Source organism: Leucopleurus acutus (assembly GCF_964270905.1).
Source record: "Leucopleurus acutus genome assembly, chromosome: 8".
NCBI lineage: Eukaryota > Metazoa > Chordata > Mammalia > Artiodactyla > Delphinidae > Leucopleurus > Leucopleurus acutus.
Genome location: NC_139151.1, coordinates 49603315 through 49618897, shown reverse-complemented (window position 1 = coordinate 49618897; position 15583 = coordinate 49603315). Strand labels below are relative to the sequence as shown.

The window sequence follows — 15583 nt, the reverse complement described above, 5'->3', positions numbered from 1 at the left end:
TATTTTTTAATAGTATAAGGTAGAGGTTAAGAATGTGGCCTCAGGACTAGACTGCTTATATTCAGACCTCTCTGTTAAAAACTATTAATTCAAAATTTATTAAGCATCTGTGTGTCAGTCCCTAGGTGCTGGGGATATCACTGCAAATAAAACAGACAAAAGTCTCTGCCTTTGTGTGTGGTGAGGGGGGAGACAGACAATAATAAAAATGAATGAACAGAATATATATTGTATTAAATAGGGATATGTGTTTGGATTAAATAGCAAAGGGGAGTAGAGTGTTACAGGGGATGAAGTTTGAAATAGGGTAGTCAGGGAAGCCTTCACTGAAGAGGTGACATTTGGGTGAAGACTTGGAGTTGAGGGAGCAAGTCTTGATATCCTGGGGGAATAACATTTTAGGAAGATGAAACAGCAATGTGTAAAGCTCCTGAGGCAGGGTCGTGCCTTGCGTATTTGAGTAACAGCAAGTCAGTGTGGTTGGAACAGAAGTGAGGGTGTAATAGATGATGAGGTCAGAGAGGTAACAAGAGCCATTGAAGCATTTTGAGCTTGGGAGTGACATGATCTATGTTTAAAACCATCATTTTGGCTATTGTGTTTATAATACTAGATTGTAGTGAGGGTGTGGGCATGAGTGGTTAGGAGCTTAATGCAATAATTTAGGTTACTGTTTGGTTGGACTAGATAATGAGAAGTAATTGGGGTCTATGTATCTTTTACATATAGAGCCAGTAAGATTTGCTGATTGATTAGATGTGGGGAGTGACAGAAATGGGAGTCAAGGATGGCTCCAGGGTTTTTGGCTTGACCTTCATGGAAAGGAGAGCATTTCCATTAACTGAGATGGAGAAAGCTGTGTAAGGAATATGTATGCAAAAAGGGTAAGGAGTTCAGTTTTTGACCTGTTAAGTTTGAAATGCCTATGATACATATGATGAGTAAGCAGTTAGAGGAGTCTGAACTTTCAGAGGGAGTTTTTTAGTGGAAGGTTCAGCTGAGAAAGTGTACACTGTCATGTGCCAACTACTTGTGGACATTGTTACTTAATTGATTCTCCTGAGTTTTACTGGTGACTTGGCCACTGCCCTACTTCTCCAGAGCCAAGATTTGTATACAAATTGGAGTCTTTCCCAAATAGTCACTTCTCAAGAGGTGTAAAGGCTCTCTTGTTCTTTGTGATCATTGCCTCTAAGCTTGTAATACCCCAGAACCATTCCTGTTTTTTGCAGCTTTTGGGTTATGGCTGTCCCTCAATCTGATTCATTATATTGATATTTTCTTTCAGGGATTCCTTAACATTTCCTGTCTGTTCGTGGTGTTCTTGTCTGTTTTTCTTGTCCTTTATGGCTTTAAAAAATATCTTTCTATTATTTTCAAGAATTTAAGAGAAGAAATGGTGAGATAGTGTGTGTGCTTAGTCTGCAGTTTTGATCTAGTCTTCTTGTTTATAATAAAAATAATGTTTATGAAAAAGTGACAAAATACATAGTGATAAAAATAACATCACCCCTATTTGCATAGTGACTATTTTGGTTTATTTCTTCCACTTTTTTCCAAAATATTAAGATAAATTTATCTATCTAACACCTATATTACATAGAAGGCATTTTTTTCATATAATTATAAGCTGCGCAGTTGGGATTTCACTTTCCAAGAAAATTGTCTGAGACCTGCTCTTTGGTGACCCTCACTTGGCCTCTCTACATTCACAGTAAGTGTAGCTATTCAACCATTTAATCTACTGCTGTGGCTTGACTAGAAGGCTGACTGAGTAAGGACATGTAAGCTGGAAAAATGGTCTGTTATCCTTGCATCCAGAGTACATCTCTGTTATATAGGATAGGGATAGTTGTCTCCCTAGGAGGTTTAGAGTTAATGTGTTGTTTCTTTTTTCAAGATATTTTATTGTCAATTTAAAATTAAATTATTATTATTTTTTCTCTCACCTATAGTTCACTTAGCAGCCATGGAAGGCCACCTTCACTGTTTTAAATTCCTACTCAGTAGAATGAGCAGTGCCTCCCAAGCTTTGAAAGCCTTCAATGATAATGGAGAAAATGTATTGGACCTAGCCCAGAGGTTCTTTAAGCAGAACATTTTACAGTTTATCCAGGGGGCTGAGTATGAAGGAAATGATCCAAAAGATCAAGAAAGTAAGTAATAAACCTGAAGTGTTTTAGCATTTAATAAGTAGAATAAATGGAGGAGGAAAAGAAAGGAGTTATAAGACATGTTATATTAAAATATGTTATGTATCATTGTCCACACATTCATCCAGATTCTCTTCTTTATATGAAATATTTTAAGCAGAAATATAGAGAGATTAATGTAATATAATGAACACTTCTTTTTTTTTAACATCTTTATTGGAGTATAATTGCTTTACAATGGTGTGTTAGTTTCTGCATTATAACAAATTGAATCAGCTATACATATACATATATCCCCGTATCCCCTCCCTTTTGCGTCTGCCTCCCACCCTCCCTATCCCACCCCTGTAGGTGGACACAAAGCAGCGAGCTGATCTCCCTGTGCTATGCGGCTGATTCCCACTAGCTATCTGTTTTACATTTGGTAGTGTATATATGTCCATGCCACTCTCTTACTTCGTCCCAGCTTACCCTTACCCCTCCCTGTGTCCTCAAGGCTGTTCTCTATGTCTTTATTCCTGTCCTGCCCCTAGATTCTTCAGAACCATTTTTTTTTAGGTTACATATATATGTGTTAGCATACGCTATTTGTTTTTCTCTTTCTGACTTACTTCACTCTGTATGACAGTCTCTAGGTCTATCCACCTCACTACAAATAACTCAATTTCATTTCTTTTTATGGCTGAGTAATATTCCATTGTATATATGTGCCACATCTTCTTTATCCATTCATCTGTCGACGGGAACTTAGGTTGCTTCCATGTCCTGGCTATTGTAAATAGTGCTGCAGTGAACATTGTGGTACATGACACATTTTGAATTACGGTTTTCTCAGGGTATATGTCCAGTAGTGGGATTGCTGGGTCGTATGGTAGTTCTATTTTTAGTTTTATAAGGAACCTCCATACTGTTCTCCATAGTGGCTGTATCAAGTTACATTCCCACCAACAGTGCAAGAGAGTTCCCTTTTCTCCACACCCTCTCCAGCATTTATTGTTTGTAGATTTTTTGATGATGGCCATTCTGACTGGTATGAGGTGATACCTCATTGTAGTTTTGATTTGCATTTCTCTAATGATTAGTGATGTTGAGCATCCTTTCATGTGTTTGTTGGCAATCTGTATATTTTCTTTGGAGAAATGTCTATTTAGGTCTTCTGCCCATTTTTGGATTGGGTTGTTTGGTTTTTTGATATTGAGCTGCATAAGCTGCTTATAAATTTTGGAGATTAATCCTTTGTCAGTTGCTTTGTTTGCAAATATTTTCTCCCATTCTGAGGGTTGTCTTTCGTCTTGTTTATGGTCTCCTTTGCTGTGCAAAAGCTTTTAAGTTTCATTAGGTCCCATTTGTTTAGTTTTGTTTTTATTTCCATTTCTCTAGGAGGTGAGTCAAAAAGGATCTTGCTGTGATTTACGTCATAGAGTATTCTGCCTATGTTTTCCTCTAAGAGTTTTATAGTATCTGGCCTTATATTTAGGTCTTTAATCCATTTTGAGTTTATTTTTGTGTATGGTGTTAGGGAGTGTTCTAATATCATTCTTTTGCATGTAGCTGTCGAGTTTTCCCAGCACCACTTATTGAAGAGGCTGTCTTTTCTCCATTGTATATTCTTGCCACCTTTATCAAAGATAAGGTGCCCATATGTGCGTGGGTTTATCTCTGGGCTTTCTATCCTGTTCCACTGATACATAGTTTTCTTTTTGTACCAGTACCATGCTGTCTTGATTACTGTAGCTTTGTAGTATAGTCTGAAGTCCGGGAGCCTGATTCCTTCAGCTCCATTTTTCTTTCTCAAGATTGCTTTGGCTCTTTGGAGTCTTTTGTGTTTCCATAAAAATTGTGAGTTTTTTTGTTCTACTTCTGTGAAAAGTGCCATTGGTAGTTTGATAGGGATTGCATTGAATCTGTAGATTGCTTTGGGTAGTATAGTCATTTGACAATGTTGATTCTTCCAATCCAAGAACATGGTATATCTCTCCATCTGTTTGTGTCATCTTTAATTTCTTTCATCATTGCCTTCTAGTTTTCTGCATATAGGTCTTTTATCTCGTTAGGTAGGTTTATTCCTAGGTATTTCATTCTTTTTGTTGTGGTAAATGGGAGTGTTTCCTTAGTTTCTCTTTAAGATTTTTTGTCATTAGTGTATAGGAATGCAAGAGATTTCTGTGCTTTAATTTTGTATCCTGCTCCTCTACCAAATTCATTGATTAGCTCTAGTAGTTTTCTGGTAGCATCTTTAGGATTCTCTACGTATAGTATCATGTCATCTGCAAACAGTGACAGTTTTACTTCTTTTCCAATTTGGATTCCTTTTATTTCTTTTTCTTCTCTGATTGCTGTGGCTAAAACTTCCAAAACTATGTTGAATAATAGTGGTGAGAGTGGGCAACCTTTTCTTGTTCCTGATCTTAGTGGAAATGTTTTCAGTTTTTCACCATTGAGGATGATGTTGGCTGTGGGTTTGTCATATATGGCCTTTATTATGTTGAGGTAAGTTCTGTCTGTGCCTACTTTCTGGAGGGTTTTTATCATAAATGGGTGTTGAATTTTGTCAAAAGCTTTCTCTGCATCTACTGAGATGATCATATGGTTTATATCCTTCAGTTTGTTAATATGGTGTATCACATTGATTGATTTGCGTATATTGAAGAATCCTGGCATTCCTGGGGTAAACCCCACTTGATCATGGTGTATGATCCTTTTAATGTGTTGTTGGATTCTGTTGGCTAGTATTTTGTTGAGGGTTTTTCCATCTATGTTCATCAGTGATATTGGCCTGTAGTTTTCTTTCTTTGTGACATCTTTGTCTGGTTTTTGTATGAGGGTGATGGTGGTCTCGTAGAATGAGTTTGGGAGTGTACCTTCCTGTGGTATATTTTGGAAGAGTTTGAGAAGGATAGGTGTTAGCTCTTCTCTAAATGTTTGATAGAATTCTCCTGTGAAGCCATCTGGTCCTGGGCTTTTGTTTGTTGGGAGATTTTTTTTTTTTGGCGGTACGCAGGCCTCTCACTGTTGTGGCCTCTCCCATTGTGGAGCACAGGCTCCAGACACGTAGGCTCAGCAGCCATGGCTCACAGGCCCAGCCACTCCGCGGCATGTGGGATCTTCCCGGACTGGGGCACGAACCCATGTCCCCTGCATCGGCAGGTGGACTCTCAACCACTGTGCCACCAGGGAAGCCCTGTTGGAAGATTTTTTATCATAGTTTCGATTTTAGTGCTTATGATTGGTCTGTTTGTTTTCTGTTTCTTCCTGGTTCAGTGTCAGAGGGTTGTGCTTTTCTTAGAATTTGTCCATTTCTTCCAGGTTGTCGATTTTATTGGCTTATAGTGCTTGTAGTAATCTCTCATGGTCCTTTGTATTTCTGCAGTGTCAGTTGTTATTTCTCCTTTTTCATTTCTAAGTATATTGATTTGAGTCTTCTCCCTATTTTTCTTTATGAGTCTGGCTAATGGTTTATCTATTTTGTTTATCTTCTCTAAGAACCAGCTTTTAATTTTATTGATCTTTGCTATTGTTTCCTTCATTTCTTTTTCATTTATTTCTGATCTGATCTTTATGATTTCTTTCCTTCTGCTAACTGTGGGGTTTTTTTGTTCTTCTTTCTCTAATTGCTTTAGGTGTAAGGTTAGGTTGTTTATTTGAGATTTTTCTTGTTTCTTGAGGTAGGATTGTATTGCATAAACTTCCCTCTTAGAACTGCTTTTGCTACACCCCATAGGTTTTGGGTCATCGTGTTTTCATTGTCATTTGTTTCTAAGTGTTTTTTGATTTCTTCTTTGATTTCTTCAGTGATCTCTTCGTTTTTAAGTAGTGTATTGTTTAGCCTCCATGTGTTTGTATTGTTTACAGATCTTTTCCTGTAATTGATATTTAGTCTCATAGCATTGTGGTTGGAAAAGATACTTGTTACAATTTCCGTTTACTTATATTTACCAAGGCTTGATTTGTGACCCAAGATATGACTTATTCTGGAGAATGTGCCATGAGCACTTGAGAAGAAAGTGTATTCTGTTATTTTTGGATGGAATGTCCTATAAATATCAATTAAGTCCATCTTGTTTAATGTATCATTTAAAGCTTGTGTTTCCTTATTTATTTTCATTTTGGATGATCTGTCCATGGGTGAAAGTGGGGTGTTAAAGTCCCCTATTATGATTGTGTTACTGTCAATTTCCCCTTTTATGGCTGGTAGCATTTCCCTTATGTATTGAGGTGCCCCTATGTTGGGTGCATAAATATTTACAGTTGTTATACCTTCCTGGATTGATTCCTTGATCATTATGAAGTGTCCTTCTTTGTCTCTTGTAATAGTCTTTATTTTAAAGTCTATTTTGTCTGATATGAGAGTTGCTACTCCAGCTTTCTTTTGATTTCCATTTGCATGGAATATCTTTTCACATCCCTTCACTTTCAGTCTGTATGTGTCCCTAGGTCTGAAGTGGGTCTCTTGTAGACACCATATATATGGGTCTTGTTTTTGTATCCATTCAGCCAGTCTGTGTCTTTTGGTTGGAACATTTAATCCATTTACATTTATGGTAGTTATTGATATGTATGTTCCTGTTACCATTTTCTTAATTGTTTTGGGTTTGTTAAGTCTTTTACCATTTTCTTAATTGTTTTGGGTTTGTTAAGTCTTTTGGGTTTGTAAGTCTTTTCCTTCTTTTGTGTTTCCTGCCTAGAGAAGTTCCTTTAGCATTTGTTGTAAAGCTGGTTTGGTGGTACTGAATTCTTAGATTTTGCTTGTCTGTAAAGGTTTTAATTTCTCCGTTGAATCTGAATGAGATCCTTGCTGCGTATTTTTCCCTTTCATCACTTCAAGTATGTCCTGCCATTCCCTTCTGGCTTGCAGAGTGGCCGCTGAAAGATCAGCTGTTAACCTTCTGGGGATTCCCTTGTATGTTATTTGTTGCTTTTGCCTTGCTGCTTTTAATATTTTTTCTTTGTATTTAATTTCTGATAGTTTGATTAATATGTGTCTTGGGCATATGTGTCTTGGCGTGTTTCTCCTTGGATTTATCCTGTATGGGACTCTGCGCTTCCTGGACTCCATTCACTCTTTCCTTTCCCATATTAGGGAAGTTTTCAACTATACAACTATAATCTCCTCAAATATTTTCGCAGTCCCTTTTTTTTCTCTTCTTCTTCTGGGACCCCTGTAATTTGAATGTTGATGCGTTTAATGTTGTCCCAGAGGTCTCTGAGACTGTCCTCAATTCTTTTCATTCTTTTTTCTTTATTCTGCTCTGCGGTAGTTATTTCCACTATTTTATCTTCCAGGTCACTTATCTGTTCTTCTGCCTCAGTTATTCTGCTATTGATTCCTTCTAGAGAATTTTTAATTTCATTTATTGTGTTGTTCATCATTGTTTGTTTGCTCTTTAGTTCTTCTAGGTCCTTGTTAAACGTTTCTCATATTTTCTCCATTCTGTTTCCAAGATTTTACATCATCTTTACTGTCATTACTCTGAATTCTTTTTCAGGTAGGCTACCTATTTCCTCTTCATTTGTTTGGTTTGGTGGGTTTTTACCTTGCTCCTTCATCTGCTGCGTATTTCTCTGTCTTCTCATTTTGTTTAACTTACTATGTTTGGGGTCTCCTTTTCACGGGCTGCAGGTTCGTAGTTCCTGTTGTTTTTGGTGTCTGCCCCTAGTGGGTAAGGTTGGTTCAGTGGGTTGTGTAGTCTTCCTGGTGGAGGGGTCTGGTGCCTGTGTTCTAGTGGGTCGGACTGGATCTTGTCTTTCTGGTGGGCAGGACCGCTTCTGGTTGTGTGTTTTGGGGTGTCTATGACCTTATTATGATTTTAGGCAGCCTCTCTGCTAATGGGTGGGGTTGTGTTCCTGTCTTGCTAGTTTTTTGGCATAAGATGTCCACCACTGTAGCTTGCTGGTTGTTGAGTGGAGCTGGGTCTTAGCGTTGAGATGGAGATCTCTGGGAGAGCTTTTGCTGTTTGATATTACTTGGGGCCGGGAGGTCTCTGGTGGACCAGTGTCCTGAACTTGGCTGTCCCACCTCAGAGGCTCAGGCCTGACACCTGGCTGGAGCACCAAAACCCTGTGAGCCACACAGCTCAGGAGAAAAGGGAGAAAAAGAAAGAAAGAAAAGTAAATAAATAAATAAATTTATTTTAAAAAATATAAAGTATTATTAATAATAAAAAATTAAGAAGTAAAATAAATAAATAAAAAGGAAAGGAAGAACGGAAGAAGAGAGCAACCAAACGAAAAAACAAATCCACCAATGATAAGAAGCGCTAAAAACTATACCAAAAAAAAAAAGGGACAGACAGAACCCTAGGACTAATGGCAGAAGCAAAGCTATACAGACAAAATCACATGAAGAAGCATACACATACACACTCACAAAAAGAGAAAAAGAGAAAATAAAATATATATATATTAAAAAAAGAGAGCAATCAAATCAATAAACAAATCTACCAGTAATAATAAACTCTAAATACTAAACTAAGATAAACATAAAACCAGAAAGAAATTAGTTGCAGAAAGCACACCCCAAGTCTACAGTTGTTCCCAAAGTCCACCGTCTCAATTTTGGGATAATTCGTTGTTTATTCAGGTATTCCACAGATGCAGGGTACATGACGTTGATTGTGGAGATTTAATCCACTGCTCCTGAGGCTGCTGGGAGAAATTTCGCTTTCTCTTTGTTGGCACAGCTCCTGGGGTTCAGCTTTGGATTTGGCCCTGCCTCTGTGTGTAGGTCGCCTGAGGGCGTCTGTTCCCCACCCAGACAGGAGGGGGTTAAAGGTGCCACTGATTAGGGGGCTCTGGCTCACTCAGGCCAGGGAGAGGGAGGGGAATGCAGGGCGAGTCTGCTGTGGCAGAGGCTGGCGTGACGTTGCAGTGTGTTATCCCAGCGAAGTTGTCCCTGGATCAGAGGACCCTGGCAGTAGCGGGCTGCACAGGCTCCCGGGAGGGAAGCTGTGGATAGTGACCTGTGCTTGCATGCAGGCATCTTGGTGGCTGCAGCAGCAGCCTTAGCGTTTCATGCCCATCTCTAGTGTCTGCTCTGATAGACACGGCTTGTGCCCGTCTCTGGAGCTCGTTTTGGTGGTGCTCTGAATCCCCTCTCCTCGTGCACCCCAAAACAATGGTCTCTTGCCTCTTAGGCAAGTCCAGGCTTTTTCCTGGACTCCCTCCTGGCTAGCTGTGGAGCACTAGCCCCCTTCAGGCAGTGTTCACGCAGCCAACCCCAGTCCTCTCCCTGGGATCTGACCAAAGCCCGAGCCTCAGCTCCCAAACCCCACCCGCCCCGGCGGGTGAGCAGACAAGCCTCTCGGGCTGGTGAGTGCTGGTCAGCACCGATCCTCTGTGCAGGAATCTCTCCACTTTGCCCTCCACACCCCTGTTGCTGTGCTCTCCTCCGTGGCTCCGAAGCTTCCTCCCCACCCACCCCCGTCTCCACCAGTGAAGGGGCCTCCTGGTGTGTGGAAACTTTTCCTCCTTCACAGCTCCCTCCCACTGGTGCAGGTCCCGTCCCTATTCTTTTGTCTCTGTTTTTTCTTTTGCCCTACCCACGTACGTGGGGAGTGTCTTGCCTTTTAGGAAGTCTGAGGTCTTCTGCCAGAGTTCAGTAGGTGTTCTGTAGGAGTTGTTCCACATGTAGATGTATTTTTGATGTATTTGTGGGGAGGGAGGTGATCTCCACATCTTACTCCTCTGCCATCTTGAGAGTCTTCAATGAACACTCTTTATACCACTAGATTTAAGAATAAAATATTATAGATAAGATACACTTGAAGCTTCCTGGTTCTCTCTCCTTAATACCATTCATTTCCTTTTCTCCCTCAGAGGTAACCATTATTTTGGATTTATAATTCCATTCTATGGTTTTATATTTAGTATATATATACTCACAAAAACTTGCAGTATCATTTTGTGTATTTTTAGTTTAAGAGACTAAACTGTTATATCTAATAAGAAATCCTAAAATTCAGCAGCTTAAATTATATAGAAGTTTATTTCTTTTATATAATAGCCCTGGTTGGAGAGTGCATCTGTTCTATGTAGTCATTCAGGGACCTGTTATCTTCCTAACTAGCTCTCTCTAGTTGTTGCTAATCCAGCAGGAGGTGGGGAGAGAACAAGAGTATAAGCTAGGATTTTTTTTTTTTTTTTTTTTTTGCGGTACGCAGGCCTCTCACTGTTGCGGCCTCTCCCCTTGCGGAGCACAGGCTCCGGACGCGCAGGCTCAGCAGCCATGGCTCACGGGCCCAGCCGCTCCGTGGCATGTGGGATCTTCCCGGACCAGGGCACGAACCTGTGTCCCCTGCATCGGCAGGCCTATTCTCAACCACTTCGCCACCAGGGAAGCCCTAAGCTAGGATTTTTAAGGTCTGATTTGCAGTCATCACTTTTGCTAACATTCTATTGGCAAGAGTTTAGTCACATGGCCACACCCAGCTGCAAGGAAGCCTGGATAATTTAGTACCCAGCTGAGAGGCCTCAGCTCAGATGCAGCTCTTGTTACTGTGGAAGGAAGGGGATTTTAGTGGACAACTAGAAGTCTTTGAAACTTCTTTTAAAACTTTATAAAAATGGCATGAAATAGTAATGTATACTTCTCTCTAACTTTCTTTTTTCACAAAATGTTATGATTTTTGAGGTTTATTAGACAGATAGATGTATTCTAGTTTATTCTTTTAAATTGTGGTATTGCATTTAATAATAAACACTGTTTATCCATTCTCCGATTTGACATTTAGATTGTTTACAGTTTTCAGAATTACAATCAAGATGGTAATTGATATTCTCGTATGTGTCCTTGTTTACGTGCACAGGATGGTTTTTTTTTTGTTTTTTTTTTGTTTTTTTTTTTTTGTGGTGCGTGGGCCTCACTATTGTGGCCTCTCCCGTTGCGGAGCACAGGCTCTGGACGCGCAGGCTCAGCGGCCATGGCTCACAGGCCCAGCCGCTCTGCGTCATGTGGGATCTTCCTGGACCGAGGCACGAACCCATGTCCCCTACATCGGCAGGCAGACTCTCAACCACTGCGCCACCAGGGAAGCCCCAGGATGTTCTTTAGAGAAGTGCTTCCCTACCCTTTTCACACTTTGCCCACATAGAAAATGATATTTGTGTGGCATACTGGTACTGTTGGATGAGGCTTCTTGAGGTACTGCCTATCTTCTCTGAAGATTGAGAGTTAAGAGCACTGCCTTGGTAAATAGTTGGGAAACTCTACTTTAGGTTTTGCTTGTTGGGATATGCCCATTTTCAGTATAAATAGTTATAAATGCTGCATTCTTTATCAGAGTGGTTGTAGTAATTTACACTCTCATCAGCAATGTTTGGTGAGAATTTAGAGAAACAATATTCAGTATTGTCAGACGTAAAAATTTTTGCCACTTAGTTGGGTATGAAGAGGTTTAACTTGTGTTTTTATTTGCATTTTTTTGATTACTAATGAGGCTGAACATTGTTTAGTAAAGTTATTGGCTATTCTAGTTTTCTATTGAATTGCCTGTAAAATTGTGTTCTTTGTCCTTTTCTAAATAATTTGAGCTGTTTTATATAGTTCTGATACCAATCATTTATTAATTTTATCTGATATAGATATTTTCTCTCACACTGTGGCTTGTTTTTTCACAAATGATACCCTTGTTTAAAAAAAGCAACTTTATTAAAGTATGATTTACATAAAATAAACTGTATTTATTTGAAGTATGCAGTTCATCTCAAATGTTTTTTCATACCCTCTTGTAGTTCATCCCTCTTTTCACCCTGGCCGCACACAGCCACTGATTTGTTTTCTGTCACTATAGATTAGTTTGGGTTTTCTAATGGAAATGGATTTCTAATGGGTTTCTCTAATCTTTTGAGATTCATTTGTGTTGTGTATATTAGTAGTTCGTTACTCTTTATTGCTGAATAGTATTCCATTGTATTGATGCATATTTTGTTTATGCATTCTGTCTTATTGGTAGGTCTCTTTGCCAGTACTACAAAGTGTTTTTTTTTTTGAAAGAGAGGAAGCAAGCTCTCGTGTCTCTCTTTTTTTTTTTTTAATAAATTTATTTATTTTATTTTTGGTTGCATTGGGTCTTTGTTGCTGCACGGGGACTTTCTCTGGTTGCGGTGAGTGGGGGCTACCCTACTGTTCGTTGCGGTGCGCGGGCTTCTCATTGCAGTGGCTTCTCTTGTTGCGGAGCACAGGCTCTAGGTGCACAGGCATCAGTAGTTGTGGTTCGTGGGTTCTAGAGTGCAGGCTCAGTAGTTGTGGTGCACTGGCTTAGTTGCTCTGCGGCGTGTGGAATCTTCCCAGACCAGGGCTCGAACCCATGTCCCCTGCATTGGCAGGCAGATTCTTAACCACTGCACCACCAGGGAAGCCCAGTACTACACAGTTTTGATTACTGTAGCTTTATAGTAAGACTTACAGTCAGGTATTATAAGTCTCCAACTTTGTCCTTTTTAAAATACTCCTTGGGTATTCTAGGTTGTTTCCTTTCCATATGTAGAAATGAGAATAGCTACCTCAGGGTTGTTGAGAGGGTTAAATGAGGCAGTCCTTACAAGTGCTTACTACCATGCTTGGCATTCAGTAAGGGCTCAGTATATCTCGTTGTTATCATTAAAAACATTTTATTAAGTATTTACTATGTGCTAGGCACTAGGTCAGGTGTATTCACACCTGTCTATGTCTATGTTTATGTATAGATACACACATATACTTTATCTCCTTCCAGTTTCTTTTGCTTTCTTCACTTGTAAACAGGGAGGGAGTGGTCTATGCAAATGTAGGACTTGAGACCAAGTATGTCTTTATACAAAGGGTTGACAATGACCATCTCCTTGTGTTTTGTGGTGGCCTGAGAGAAACAGGGAAGATGGCAAGAATAGTTCTGGTACCATATATTCCTGGCATGTTTGAGATCCTGAGGGATGGAAAGGCTACACAGTTAATAATAATCTTATTTTATGATTCTCTTTTTATTACTTGTCATTGCATCAACTGAACTAATTCCAATGTAACATTCTCATAGTTGGGTTAATACTGAAACCTGAAATGTGTGACTGATTAAGGCAGGGAAAAGGAACGAATTCCTATGTTTCCTGAAATGCTGAATTTTTAATTCATAGCTTTAGCATTTCCAGGTCATGTGGCTGCCTTTAAGGGTGATTTGGAAATGCTTAAGAAATTAATAGAAGATGGAGTAATCAATATTAATGAACGTGATAATAATGGATCAACTCTTATGCATAAAGGTAAGTTATGATTCCTGCTTCATCTTCAGTTCTGACACAATTGCTGTTGAGTTGTTTAGCTTTTATTTTTTATTTATTTATTTCTTTAAAAAATTATTTATTATTTATTTTTGGCTGTGTTGGGTCTTTGCTGCTGCGCACTGGCTTTCTCTAGTTGGGGCGAGCAGGGGCTACTCTTGTTGTGGTGCGCAGGCTTCTCATTGCAGTGGCTTCTCTTGTTGCGGAGCACAGGCTCTAAGCACACGGGCTTCAGTAATTGTGGCACATGGGCTTAGTTGCTCCACGGCATGTGGGATCTTCCCGGACCAGGGCTCGGACCCATGTCCCCTGCATTGGCAGGCGGATTCTTAACCACTGTGCCACCGGGGCAGTCCCCCCTCAGGTTTCTTGACTGAGGTTACACAGCTAGTAAGAGCAAAGCTGAGGTTTCATTCATTTTTTTCCATTCATTTATTCATCAACTCTATAGACATTTATTGAGTGTCTTTATATGCCAGCCACTTGCTAAGTTCTGTCCTGTCCTGCAATCTGTTGTTTAGTGGACCTAAACTCAGATCTTTTTAGACTGAGTTTCCCCCCAACAGTTTCCCTGCATTTCGAGATGGACCTAGAAGGAGGGGAGAAATTAGATGATCATATGATTGAGTGATGGGCACTAGGTGAGAAGACACATAAGCAGAGTTGTAGAGGTGAAAATTAATATTGAGTGCATGTGTTTTAAGGAAAGGTGGTGAACAGTTTAGGTAATCAGTGAGGGGCCCTGAACATTTTGAGTTATGAGGGTCAGAGGAATAAGCTAATTATACAAGATGGCAAAAGATTTTCAAAGTCTTTCACATTCACACAGATTGCACTTACATTTGGCCTGGTACAAGATTGGTCAGGAGCTATGAATACAGTAGATGAGCACTGGATAAGGATTAGAAGAAACCTAGATTATAGTTTCAAATCCATTACTTACTGGCTGTATGATGTTAAATAGCCTCTTTGAGCTTCAACATCTATATCTGTATGTAAAGCTCTCTGCATAGGGGCTGAGTACAGCAGATACTTGATTAAATATTTGTCTAATGAATGAATAAATGAACTAGAGAAAATAACATCTGGCCAACCTACTTCTGCTGGTTATTGTAAGGATTAGTATTTACAAAAATACTCCGCAGTGGTACTGTCCAAAATTTTAGAAAATTGTTCTAATAACAGTAACTTTTTTGTGTGTACATTTTGTTTTGTTTTTACAGCTGCTGGGCAAGGCCACATAGAGTGTTTGCAGTGGCTAATTAAAATGGGAGCAGACAGTAATATTACCAACAAAGCAAGGGAGAAACCCAGTGATGTGGCTAAGAGGTATCCCTATCTGCTTTGCTTCTTTCTTTTGTTTTTAAAGTTTTGCATTTACTCTCCTATACTCAGAAATCTCTGAAGATTTCTGGATTATAGGACTCAGTCAAATGCTGATGGAATGATAATTTTCAAACTGAATTGACATTTGACAACATATCAGCTCTTCTCTCTAAAGCAGTGATTCTCAGCTGGGAGGTAGTAGTCCCCCTTCTTGGGGGGTTTGCATTTGGAAATGTGGGGAGGGGGTTGTCACAGTGATGGAGACCATCACTAATGTTTCATGAGGTCAGGTCCAGGAATGCCAGACATTCCACAGTGCTCAGAACAGTAGTGTACAACAAAGAATTGTCCCACCCAAATGCTGGTACCTGTTGAGAAATGCTGTGTGATAAAAAGGAGTAATCAAAAGGAGTCACACGGATTTTGATACAAATTTTAATATTTATATTTGAATTAAATGTAACACCTGTTATTGAACACCTCTAGCTCATTCAGGTCAGGCCCTCACAGAATATTTAGTTCATCCATTTGTTCATTTGATTGTTTTTTCATTCAACTTCCTGTATACTTGCCATGCTCCAAGTGCTATGGTTAGCATTAAGTTTACCAAGATGACAAAAAATAGTCCTTGCCCTTAAGAAACTTACAGTCTTGTGGAGAGACAAATGTGCAAACATAACTTTTATTGATTATAATCAGTATGTCGTATTACATGTCAATGTATAAGGTGCAGTAAGAGCACAGAAGAAAAAGTACCCAAGTATTCCTGTTCTAAAGTTGTGGGGGAGAAATGTTAATACAGATGATGGTAAGAGTTATGAAGGCAACTGCGGGGGACAGAATTTATATAGAAG

At 39.5% G+C, this 15583-nt stretch overlaps 1 protein-coding gene across 7 annotated transcripts in view; it reads left to right on the top strand.

The window, feature by feature from the left end:
• Nucleotides 1-15583, top strand: part of ANKRD42 (ankyrin repeat domain 42) — a 55289-nt gene that overhangs the window by 19088 nt on the left and 20618 nt on the right. For 6 of the 7 annotated variants that reach the window (XM_082844910.1, XM_082844909.1, XM_082844915.1 and 3 more), the window contains 3 exons: nucleotides 1956-2156; nucleotides 13260-13385; nucleotides 14627-14732. In XM_082844910.1, coding sequence (XP_082701036.1) covers nucleotides 1956-2156; nucleotides 13260-13385; nucleotides 14627-14732 — 433 coding nt within the window. The remainder of the gene's footprint in view (nucleotides 1-1955; nucleotides 2157-13259; nucleotides 13386-14626; nucleotides 14733-15583) is intronic. The other variant, XM_082844911.1, reaches the window with a different exon arrangement.